The 12,565-nt window shown below is 47.6% G+C and overlaps 1 protein-coding gene across 2 annotated transcripts in view; it reads left to right on the forward strand.

Annotated features, from left to right (window-relative positions):
• DDAH1 (dimethylarginine dimethylaminohydrolase 1) overlaps positions 1-12,565 on the forward strand; it is a 289,072-nt gene that overhangs the window by 128,527 nt on the left and 147,980 nt on the right. Inside the window, exon 1 of one of the 2 annotated variants that reach the window (XM_077450317.1) lies at positions 579-1,078. The exons of the other annotated variant lie outside the window; for it this stretch is intronic. Within the exon in view, the coding sequence (XP_077306443.1) occupies positions 779-1,078 (300 nt within the window). The 5' untranslated portion in view covers positions 579-778. Of the gene's footprint in view, positions 1-578; positions 1,079-12,565 lie in introns of those variants that run through there. 2 annotated transcript variants of the gene reach the window in all.

Consider the following 12,565-nt stretch of genomic DNA (forward strand, 5'->3'; position numbering starts at 1 on the left):
GACACAGGACATAAATGAGCATAAAATGAGTACATAGGACATAAATGAGCATAAAATGAGTACATAGGACATAAATGAGCATAAAATGAGTACATAGGACATAAATGAGCATAAAACAACTAAAGATATAAATGAGTATAACATGAGTACACAAGACATAAATAAGTATAAAATCAGACATAAATGAGTATAAAATAAACAACTACACAAAACATAAAAGGATATAAAATGAGTACACCAGATATCAGCTAGTCACTAAACATAAGATCAGGACACAATATTAGCGAGTAAAGAAAAACTAAAATCAGGACACAAAGAAAGGAGACATGTAATAAAAAAACACATGTGAGTAAAAAACATAAAATAAGGACTCAAGATACCATATAAGACATATAATCAAGCAAAAAAAAGAAATAAAACTAAGCAGAGGACATTGGGTTGGTGAAAAGCATAAAATCGGGGGGCAGACATGTCTGCAAAGCTGCAGCCCATGAAGCCCGTATGACGGTATGAGGACAGGGATGGTGTCGGTGTACTCGGTCCTGGCAGGGACATCCTCTGTATGAATGAAATGTTGCCCTAGCCTCAGCACCAGCACGGATTATCAGCCGGGACTGCGCAGCATCCAATCAAACAGCACCGATAAGTGGCCAATTGGAATGTGCATTACATCTGTGCGCCGGGGACCGCTTTACATTGAGGGATGCGGGCGGCTCATTGATCAGAGTCCAGCCAGAGCAGCCGCCGCCCGACGTGTCCCCGAGCCACTCCGTCCAGCATGTCCGCTCAGGTCGCCTCCGTGCTCGGCAGGTGCACACACGCCATAGTGCGCTCCATCCCCGACTCCCTGCGCCAGCAGGCGCTGCGCACCGCGGACAGCGGAGAGGTGGACACCGCCAGAGCCCGCCGAGAACACGAGCTCTACACCCGGGTCCTCCGAGACAAGCTGGGGCTGCAGGTCATCGAGCTGGAGGCGGACAGCTCCATGCCCGACGCTCCCTTCGTAGAAGACATCGCTGTAGTGCTCAATGAGACCGCCCTGGTCACCAGACCTGGAGCAGCCAGCCGGAGGAAGGAGGTAACCGGCCACCTACCTACCATCCCTTCCCCCACCCACCTACCTGCCACTGTCACCCCTTCCTCAACCTACCTGCTACTGTCACCCCCTTCCCCCACCTACCTTCCACTGTCACCCCTTCCCCCACCTACCTTCCACTGTCACCCCTTCCCCCACCTACCTGCCACTGTCACCCCTTCCTCCACCTACCTGCCACTGTCACCCCCTTCCCCCACCTACCTGCCACCCCCTTCCCCCACCTGCCTGCCACTGTCACCCCTTCCTCCACCTACCTGCCACTGTCACCCCCTTCCCCCACCTACCTGCCACTGTCACCCCCTTCCCCCACCTACCTACCACTGTCACCCCTTCCTCCACCTACCTGCCACTGTCACTCCCTTCCCCCACCTACCTTCCACTGTCACCACCTTCCCCCACCCACCTACCTACCACTGTCACCCCTTCCTCAACCTACCTGCTACTGTCACCCCCTTCCCCCACCTACCTGCCACTGTCACCCCTTCCCCCCACCCACCTACCTGCCACTGTCACCCCTTCCCCCACCTACCTGCCAATGTCACCCCTTCCCCCACCCACCTACTTGCCACTGTCACCCCTTCCTCCACCTACCTGCCACTGTCACCCCCTTCCCCCACATACCTGCCACTGTCATCCCCTTCCCCCACCTACCTGCCACTGTCACCCCCTTCCCCCACCTACCTGCCACTGTCACCACCTTCCCCCACCCACCTACCTACCACTGTCACCCCTTCCTCCACCTACCTGCCACTGTCACCCCCTTCCCCCACCCACCTACCTACCACTGTCACCCCTTCCCCCACCTACCTGCCACTGTCACCCCCTTCCCCCACCTACCTACCACTGTCACCCACTTCCCCCACCTACCTGCCACTGTCACCCCTTCCCCCACCTACCTGCCACTGTCACCCCCTTCCCCCACCTACCTACCACTGTCACCCACTTCCCCCACCTACCTGCCACTGTCACCCCTTCCCCCACCTACCTGCCACTGTCACCACCTTCCCCCACCCACCCACCTGCCACTGTCACCCCTTCCCCCCCCCTACCTGCCACTGTCACCCCTTCCCCCACCCACCTACCTGCCACTGTCACCCCCTTCCCCCACCCACCTACCTGCCACTGTCACCCCCTTCCCCCACCCACCTACCTACCACTGTCACCCCTTCCCCCACCTAACTACCACTGTCACCCCTTCCCCCACCCACCTGCCACTGTCACCCCTTCCCCCACCCACCTGCCACTGTCACCCCTTCCCCCACCCACCTGCCACTGTCACCCCTTCCCCCACCCACCTACCTACCACTGTCACCCCCTTCCCCTACCCACCCGCCACTGTCACCCCCTTCCCCTACCCACCCGCCACTGTCACCCCCTCCCCCACCTACCCGCCACTGTCACCCCTTCCCTCCCCACATTACACCTCATGTACTATGGAGATTACTGATAGCAACCACATTTCATCCTATAGAGGAATGCTGATTGGACGGCTTCCATGTTGGTTTGCAGATTGTATATGTTCATATTTGGGATTGGGAGTCTGTATGATGTTCACGGATGTTGATCTTTCACATTGTTTCTGGGGGTCTGTGGAAGTCTTTTCACCCCAGAGGGACCCCTATTTTTTGGGGGGCTCACTAATACCAGTTTAGTAAGATCCTTACTGTTCCCACCCAGCCCAATCCCGACATTTCTCTCCTACATGTGAAAATCAGCACTTTGCTAGAAAATGACTTTACATTATCCCCCTCCCCTTACATTGGTGGTCAGTGGGAAGACACCTCCCCTTACATTGGTGGTCGGTGGGAAGACACCCCCCCTTACATTGGTGGTCGGTGGGAAGACAGCCGCCCCCCCCCCTCTTACATTGGTGATCGGTGGGAAGACACCCCCCCCTTACATTGGTGGTCGGTGGGAAGACAGCTGCCCCCCTTACATTGGTGGTCAGTGGGAAGACAGCCGCCCCCCCCCCTTACATTGGTGGTCGGTGGGAAGACAGCCCCCCCCCCCTTACATTGGTGGTCGGTGGGAAGACAGCCCCCCCCATACATTGGTGGTCGGTGGGAAGACAGCCCCCCCCATACATTGGTGGTCGGTGGGAAGACATCCACCCCTTACATTGGTGGTCGGTGGGAAGACATCCACCCCTTACATTGGTGGTCGGTGGGAAGACATCCACCCCTTACATTGGTGGTCGGTGGGAAGACATCCACCCCTTACATTGGTGGTCGGTGGGAAGACAGCCCCCCCCATACATTGGTGGTCGGTGGGAAGACATCCACCCCTTACATTGGTGGTCGGTGGGAAGACATCCACCCCTTACATTGGTGGTCGGTGGGAAGACATCCACCCCTTACATTGGTGGTCGGTGGGAAGACATCCACCCCTTACATTGGTGGTCGGTGGGAAGACAGCCCCCCCCATACATTGGTGGTCGGTGGGAAGACAGCCGCCCCCCTCCATACATTGGCGGTCGGTGGGAAGACAGCCGCCCCCCATACATTGGTGGTCGGTGGGAAGACAGCCCCCCCCCCTCTTACATTGGTGGTCGGTGGGAAGACAGCCCCCCCCCCTCTTACATTGGTGGTCGGTGGGAAGACAGCCGCCCCCCCTTACATTGGTGGTTGGTGGGAAGACAGCCCCCCCCCCTCTTACATTGGTGATCAGTGGGAAGACAGCCGCCCCCCCATACATTGGTGGTCGGTGGGAAGACAGCCGCCCCCCCCATACATTGGTGGTCGGTGGGAAGACAGCCGCCCCCCCCATACATTGGTGGTCGGTGGGAAGACAGCCGCCCCCCCCATACATTGGTGGTCGTGGGAAGACAGCCGCCCCCCCATACATTGGTGGTCGGTGGGAAGACAGCCGCCCCCCCCCCATACATTGGTGGTCGGTGGGAAGACAGCCGCCCCCCCCCCATACATTGGTGGTCGGTGGGAAGACAGCCGCCCCCCCCATACATTGGCGGTCGGTGGGAAGACAGCCGCCGCCCCATACATTGGTGGTCGGTGAGAAGACAGCTGCCCCCCCTTACATTGGTGGTCGGTGGGAAGACAGCCGCCCCCCCCCCATACATTGGTGGTCGGTGGGAAGACAGCCGCCCCCCCCATACATTGGTGGTCGGTGGGAAGACAGCCGCCCCCCCCATACATTGGTGGTCGGTAGGTAGACAGCCGCCCCCCCTTACATTGGTGGTCGGTGGGAAGACAACCACCCCCCCATACATTGGTGATCGCCCCCCCCCCCCTCCTGCATTGGTGGTTACAAAGCTTCCCTCACAGACAACTCAAAAAAGAGTGTCATGCTTTTGGTTCTGCCAAGTGATGTCGGTCCCGGAGCCACACAGTCACCATTAATAGAAGGTCGATCATTCACAGACCATGGAGCCCCCAGAGAAAGGGAACCCTGGTTAGAAATGACGGCTCTATGGCAGCACATCATTAGAGCTCTTTTGTGTTCCCACTTTGTACAGCGCTATGGAACATGCTGGCACTATAAAACTCCATATCATTTGGCGAATGGGACTTTTTGTAATGCGGACAGATTTATTTTCCCATAGCCGCCTAACCGCGTGGTTTTCCCAGCTGGGGTTACTGGGAGCGATTGCACAGCACAGTTCTTTGCAGGCAGCAGCTCTGTAATACTTTAGGTGTGGCATGCTTCCAGCATGCCAGGGCCTGACTGTGCCCACACAACCAGATGCCTGCTGCAAGCTGCTGATTAGGAAAATCGAGTCTTTTATCTGCTCAGTAGATTTTGTGCCCTGAAATGTGTCAGACGCACAACAACCAGTTTACAATGTTCTATTAATCAATGATTTATGTGGGCATCAAGGTGCATTTTAAGACGCTGATTTCTCTGTCATGGCGAAGACCGGCCAGTTCAAACCAGCAATAGGCTTTAAATAGAAAATGGAATGGAAGGGGCATATGTCTGTGTGCAAATGCCAAGACATTCTTGGTACTGTGGTTGTGTTACATGTCATGTGATCATTGCAACTATGTGCTGACTGATCTAGTTCTTATATGTATACGAGTTGCATTGTGTCTGCTTACTTACATATATTATACAAAGTGGCACTTTTTCTTTGTTTGCTTTAAAAAAAAAAAAAAAAAAACTCTATATATATATATATATATATATATATATATTTTTTTTTTTTTTTTTATATAAAAAAAATCAATAAAATATGCAAATAAAGGTTTGCAATGTATAGTTAGCAAGTTGGATCCAGTGCAGTGAGGTTTATAGAGGATCCAACAGCGATTTGATGGGGGCAGTTCGCCATTGAAAGATGCTGAGAATTTAAAACCAATAGTAACAAAACTGACACCTACATTTCCTATTTGAAGAATTAGAAACCCAGACACCAGGGCAGCGGCATCCGATTTAAATCGGCTGACCAAGCACATGGGCAAATATGGATAGTGAGTGTGCTTTATAAATGCAACAGATCTTCAGAGTGAAAAAGTTGGCCGTGGGATATGTTATAAATGGTTCCCACAGTGTATATTCCCATAGTGTATAGTATATATTAAAAATGAATTGCATTAGCCTTGGGGAGAATTGAAAAACAAAATATGGGGAAAAAAATCAGTTTACTTTGACATGTCAGTTTTATTTTTTTATTTTTAATTTGGGGTTTTATTGATTGGCTGTAAAGGTCCCTACCACTGCAACCTATCTCAACCAGGGTTCCTTCTGAGGTTGCTAAAGGTTTCTCAAGCAATGGAAAATTGCTCTCCTACCTACGCCGGCCACCGGCGCAAGGGGGCGCGTGTACGCCGGCCACCGGCGCAAGGGGGCGCGTCTACGCCGGCCACCAGCGCAAGGGGGCGCGTCTACGCCGGCCACCGGCACAAGGGGGTGTGTCTACGCCAGCCACCAGCGCAAGGGGGCCACCAAAGCAAGGCGGCACATCTACACTCACACTGATTTATGTGCTTTTGGTGTTCGAAAAACATAACAAAAAATGCATTAAAATGTATCCCTTTCAATTCTGTGGGACTCTTCACATCATTGCTCTGCAGGTGTGGTGTGTTTTTAAAAGTCCTGCATTTTTGGTGCATGTCAAAAAAGTGCACAAAAAAAACCACACCTCCCCATTGAAGTGAATGGAAAATGCATCAAAGACGCACCACGGTTGCGTTTTTGGTGCACTTTTTGAGTCACATGTCCATGTTTCAGAGGTGCATGATTGGAGTTGGGCAACCAGAAAGCGCGCACACAAAACGCATAATGAGCCGTGTAAAAGGGCCCTAAGTTTAATTATTTTTAGCCAGGGTTCCCCCAGACCTGAAAAATATTAAGGATTTCTCCTGAATATTTAAAATTTTGAGAAAGGCTGCTTTACTATAATAACATAAGGTGCGACCATGACCTTTGAGATAAGATAAAGAGTAACTTGCTGTGCATCTATCAAAATTGTATAGTGTTGGCTCAGCAGGTGGTGGAGCTTTTTTACATGGACAGTGAATGGAGCGACTTTCCTATGCTATTAGCCAGGGTGTGTCCTAGATTGTTCTTATAAATGGCTCATTCATTAATAAAGCATTATCAAAACTGCTTAATTCAAGAGCATTATACAAATTGCAGCCAATCAGAAGTGATTGCATGCAAAATAACCATATTCTATTTTTCAAAAGATGTTTAGTTGCTATATGATGCTGCACATGTTTAGCGATATTTTTTATTTATTTATTTATTTATTATTATTTTTTTTGTTATTTTTTTTTACCAAATAATGTTTATTTTGTATACCATGCATGCATTTGTATATGTCAGTGAGGAGCAGATAGCATCTCATCAAAAAAGGGTAAAGACAAAGCAGTTGGAACTTGTAATAGCGATAAATACTCAGACCGGGAAAAAAAAAAAAATGAGACTGCGTAGGCTGTTCTGTAAAAGTATCAGTTCATAATTAACTGAAATAAAATGTATCAGTTCGGATCATTAGTGATGGAGCTCAATACATATTCTCTGGCAGCTCCCACCACACCCCTGGACCATCTTTGTTGCAGTTCTCTCAGCTTGCAGGAAGCTGGGGGGGGGGGGGGATGCTCGTTAGTACATAATGACAGAGGGAAGGGGCAGCCAGCCGGAAAATAGAATCTAAGTGACAGGGCGGAATCTCAAGCTGGAGACGATCGTGAGAACAATACCCGAGCTAGGAAAATCAAAAGCAAATGCATACCAAGGAAAAAGTGTCTTTTTTTTTTATATGAATTATTTACCAATTTGGGATTGAAGAAGACAAAGTGTTGGGAGATTTAAGTATAATGCCCTGTACACGCGGTCGTAAATTCAGACGGAAAAGGTCCGATCGGATTATATTGTCGGAAAATCTGATCGTGTGTGGGCTCTATCAGACTTTTTCCGTTTTGAAAATTCCGACGGAAAAAAATTTGAGAGCAGGATCTAAAATTTTCAGACAAAATAAAATCTGATTAGACTTTTTCCGATCGTTTGTAGAGATTTCCGACGGACAAAGTGCCACGCATGCTCAGATCAAATAACGAGACCAAAGCGATTGGCTACTAGCCTCTACGTAGTCCCGGCGTACGCAACGAACGTCACCACGTTCCGAACGATCGGATTTTGCGACAACTTTGTCCAACCGTGTGTATGCAGCACAAGTTTTGGACAAAATCCGTCGGAGAAAATCAGACGGATTTTGTGGTCGGAATGTTTGACTGTGTGTACAGGGCAAAAGTGTTATACTAAGATCCATTGGGGGTTATTTACGAAAGGCAAATCCACTTTGCACTAAAAGTGCACTTGGAAGTGCAGTTGCTCTAAATCTAAGGGGTAGATCTGAAATCAGGGGAAGCTCTGCTGATTTTATCATCCAATCATGTGCAAGTAAAAATACTGTTTTTTTTTATTTTCCTTGCATGTCCCACTCGGATCTACAGCGACTTTACTTCCAAGTGCACTTGCAATGCAAAGTGGATTTTCCTTTAGTAAATAACCCCCAATGTGTCCTTATTGTCAAACTTATAGTATCAACACTGTGGCACTCCAAATGTCAGATTATTATTGTCATTATTCTGTAATGTCTGTATTTATGTTGTAAAGCACTGTGCAAACTGGCTAAATCGAAATCCTGTATAATAATAATAATAATAATAATACTGGGATGTCAAGGCTGTGTGTTCAGGGCCCATATGTCAGTGTGCCATTGCTTCAGGAGCTCAGATATTAGTTTGCCATTATTTGCAGGACCTGGATGTCAGGCTGCTGTGAACTCAGGGACCCAAACATTGAGTCATTAGTCCAGGTAATTCAGCTGGCAGATGGTATTTAAGGACCCCATAAGTCAGTTGCCATGGTACCACGACTGGCATATTGTCATTATTTTGGGACGTCAAGGTTCAGCGTGACATATTTCCAGTGGCCCACATGTTACTGTGCCATTATTCCATGGGGTCATTCATCAGCTTTCCATTTATTCCAGGGGCCCAGATGTGCCATTATTCTAGGGGCCTGCATGTTAATGTGCCAATATTCAAGGGGAGCATATATCCGAGTTCTGTATATAAAGAATAAGTACCCGCCCCCCGGTACAAAGGGACGTTAAGGGCAAATTTTTAAAGAAACACTGGGGGTTATTTTCTAAAGGACAATCCACTTTGCACGGCAAGTGCACTTGAAAGTGCACTGAAAATGCAATTGGAAGTAAAGTCACTGTAGATCCGAGGGCGACATGCAAGGAAGATTTAAAAAAATGCATTTTAGCTTGCACGTGATTGGGTGATCAAATCAGCAGAGCTTCCCCCTAATTTCAGATATACCCCTTAGATTTAGAGCGACTGCACTTCCAAGTACTCTTTCAGTGCAAAGCAGATTTGTCTTTCGTAAATAACCCCTTAATATTTAAAAAAAATAGAAAAATGTATTTTCATAAAAATGGTGTAACAGTCAAAGACAACAACCATACTCAAAGTGATACATAATATCCAATCATGTGCAAGCTAAAATGCTGTTTTTTTTTTTTTTTTTAAATCTTCCTTGCATGTCCCCCCCATTTTATTTTTATGAAACAATACATTTTTAACGGTCAAAGATAACAACCATGCACAAAGTGATACATAATATTCATATCCTATGGAGAAGTGCTCTTTTATACTATACTATTCATACTATATATGGATATTGTGTGTGACTTTGTGTATGGTTGTTGTCTTTGACCATTACACCATTTTTATGAAACAATAAATTTTTCTATTTTTTTGAGAATATTGTGTCTTTAAAAGTTTCCCCTAAAGTCCCATTGTACCGGGGGGGTCTTATTCTTTATACACAATATATTTGGGATGGTGTTAACCATAAATGGAGCTTTTCCTCCATAATGGTTCTTTGCAGATAATTCATATATCAGAGTGCCATTATTAAAGTTCCTCAGGTGTCAGTGTGTCATTTAGTAACCTAGGTTCAAACTTGCCATTGTTTCAGGAGTCCAGATGTCCCATTATTCTAGGTTCCAAATGGTCAGTTTGCCATTATTTCAGAGGCCCAGGTGTCTGTGTGCCATTATTCTAGGGGCCTGAATGTTAGTTTGATAGAAATTCATAGACCCAAACGTTAACGAGTATATAATCCGGCAATCTAACTGGTAGATGGTAAGAATTCAAGTTATGCCGCTTACACACATTTGGAAATTCAGCCAGCAAAAGACCAATGAGAGCTTTTGGTCAGAAAATGCGACCGTGTGTACGCTCCATTGAAGTTTTGCTGGCCGAATTCCAGCCAGCAAAAGATTGAGAACAGGTTCTCATTTTTTTTTCGGTAGGAAAAGTTCTGATTGGAAATTCCAATGGAAACAATTTGACGCATGCTCGGAAGCATCGAACTTCATTTTCTCGGCTCGTCGTCGCGTTGTACATCACCGTGTTCTTGACGGTTGAAAGTTCAGTGAACTTTTGTGTAACCGTGTGTATGCAAGCCAAGTTTGAGCGGAATTCGGTCAGAAAAACCATCCAAGATTTTTCTGACCGAAAATCCGCTCGTGTGTACGCGGCATTCGTTTTCTGTCTTTCTTGCACCGAATGTTTTCATTCTGTGTCCCCCGAATATCCGTGTGCCGTTACTCTAGTCAGATCAGTAATTCTCAGTATATCTCAATCCTGTTAGGCAGCTAAGCTTTTCTTAGAAATGGCTTCAGAACCTGATCGAGGCTTCCGGGTGTTAAAGGCATTCAATTAGGGATGGTATTAGAATCTGGAGTTAAGTTGTTAGGTGTTACAGAATGTTTTTACAGTAAGCAAGGGGACTTTTATGTTCAGGTCTTTAAAGCCCAATTCCAGGCAATGACGTGGTGCTGTTCTCTGTAGAATTTTCCTGAGACCCCCAAGGACACTTGATGATATATCCTCAGGGGACGGGTCCTTAATTCCTCCGGTTTACAGGACATAGGTGGAAGGGCACAGTGGGAGATTTGCTAAAACTGGTGCACACAGAATCAGGTCCAAGCAATTATCTTCCAAAGGCCCATACACACGATCCGAAAATTGTACAAAAAAAATTGCTTTTGAATCGATCGTACGATAATTGGATCGCTTGTACACAGGTTTCAAGAGCCGATCGTGACAGTTCATCCAATTGTTATCCGATTGGACAAGCACGAAAAATTTTCTTGTACAATTTTCGTTTAATCAGCACAGATGTCTTTCGAATACAATACAAATACACATTACACCACTTCAGATTATTATTTTTTTTTTATTCTGTCGTATAGTAATTTTTGTAACTCTAGTAAATTTTTCATGTTTGATATGCGACTAACATGCAAAAAAATCCGAATGATCCGTCATCTGATTTTCAGAGCGTGTGAACGAGGCTTAAAACATTTGTTAAAGTGGATGTCAACCCGGATGATGTCATAATGTAGAGTATAAGATTTCTTATCATTTGGGGAAATGGTGCAGCTGTTTGAGGGCGGATTGCAGGTGCTATTTTTAACGTAAAATGCCCTCAGTGTGAAAGGGGTCTAATGCTTGCCTCCTCTGTGCAAGGGTTGTGTACAGAGTGGCCCAGATCCTCCTTTTCTCAAGTTCCCCCATAGAGAGCCACTTTCCATGGGGGCACTCGTGCATCCATTGACACAGACAGCAGGACTCGGGGGCCCCCCGGCTCCCGTGTCACTGGATTTGATTAACAGCAGCGGAAGCTGATGGCTCCTGCTGCTATCAATCTATCCTATGAGGATCCGAGACAGTGGCTGGAGCTGATGATGTGCTCATCCCTGTTGCTGGAACAATCGGGTTCAGGTAAGAAAATGAGGGGGGGGGGGGTGGGGGGTGCTGCAGCACAAAAGGTTTTTCACCCTGATTGCATAAGAGAGAACTACTTTTTTAAGGCCTGGACAATAGATTTAAAGTTTGGGTTTTAACACTCTGACTACCTCTATCGGAACAGCCCTTCATAGCTCCCACCTCACATAGATTTGGTTGCTGCTTCTTATTGGATGAAAAAAATATTGAGGCAATGGCTGTTAGGTTTTTGGTAGACCTTGCCTGAGGACAGCAGTATGTACTTGGGGAAAGAGTTAAGGCATCTTCTAGGAGGACTAGCAGGCGTGGCCTTTTTTTAACTTCAGGTCCTCTTTTTAAGCATTTGGGTTAGTGTAAGTGTTGAGAATTGGGCAGGTAAGGTTAAGCGGTAGGGATAATGAGGTGTAGCGGCGGCTCCTGAAGAGCATGCGCTATGCGTTTTTCACAGTTAAACTTTACCTAAACTGCAGTTTGGTTTGGGTTTTATTTGTCTAAATTGGACCTCTGCATCAGTCTGACTGGACTGTGAGATGTTCAGCCTGGCCACAGGGGGCACTGTCTCTTGTGGCAGGCGTGGAACTAGGGTCTGGTTGGGCGCTTAAATTTCTCTCTTTCGGAACCAGGTCAGTGGGAGTGGCCCTCCCGCTGTGCCCTCTGGGAGAGGGTATTTAAGATGCGGACGTCACGTGGTTCGGGGTTCCGGTCCAGTATGAAGTGTTGAGTACTTGGTCCTGGTCCTCCTGACCAGCCCCCAGGAAGGCTATGGCCTGGGGTGTGGATCCACCTGACTTTAATGTCTCGGGGCTGGCTAGCCCAAAACAAAAGGAGGATTCTGAGGGGGATGGGTGCCGTCTCCGGTTCGGGAGAGACCCAGAGTACTTTGAGCATTCCAGGGGAGGAGTCTTTAGAAGAACACCACCACGTACGGGTTGGTTTTCTTAACAAGAGCCTGGAAGGGCTGAAGTAACCGAGAGAATCCGGTCTTGTGGATATCGCTAAGCAGACTGAAAGATCCAGGAATCCAACAAGTGTTCTAAAGCTTAGTTTCCCTATGTGTTCTGCAACAACGTCTGTGACAAATACTTTTTCCTGAGGAAGCACCTTGTTGGCTGCTAGGCCTTGTGAGAGAGGGACTGTCCAACCCGAGTGCTCATCCAGCTGCGAATGGCTATTCTCTGGATGCAGTCAAAGTAAGCAA

The sequence above is a fragment of the Lithobates pipiens genome, unplaced genomic scaffold, assembly GCF_037356315.1.
Source record: "Lithobates pipiens isolate NorthernLeopardFrog02 unplaced genomic scaffold, aLitPip1_a1.2 Scaffold_23, whole genome shotgun sequence".
In the NCBI taxonomy this organism is placed as follows: Eukaryota; Metazoa; Chordata; class Amphibia; order Anura; family Ranidae; genus Lithobates; species Lithobates pipiens.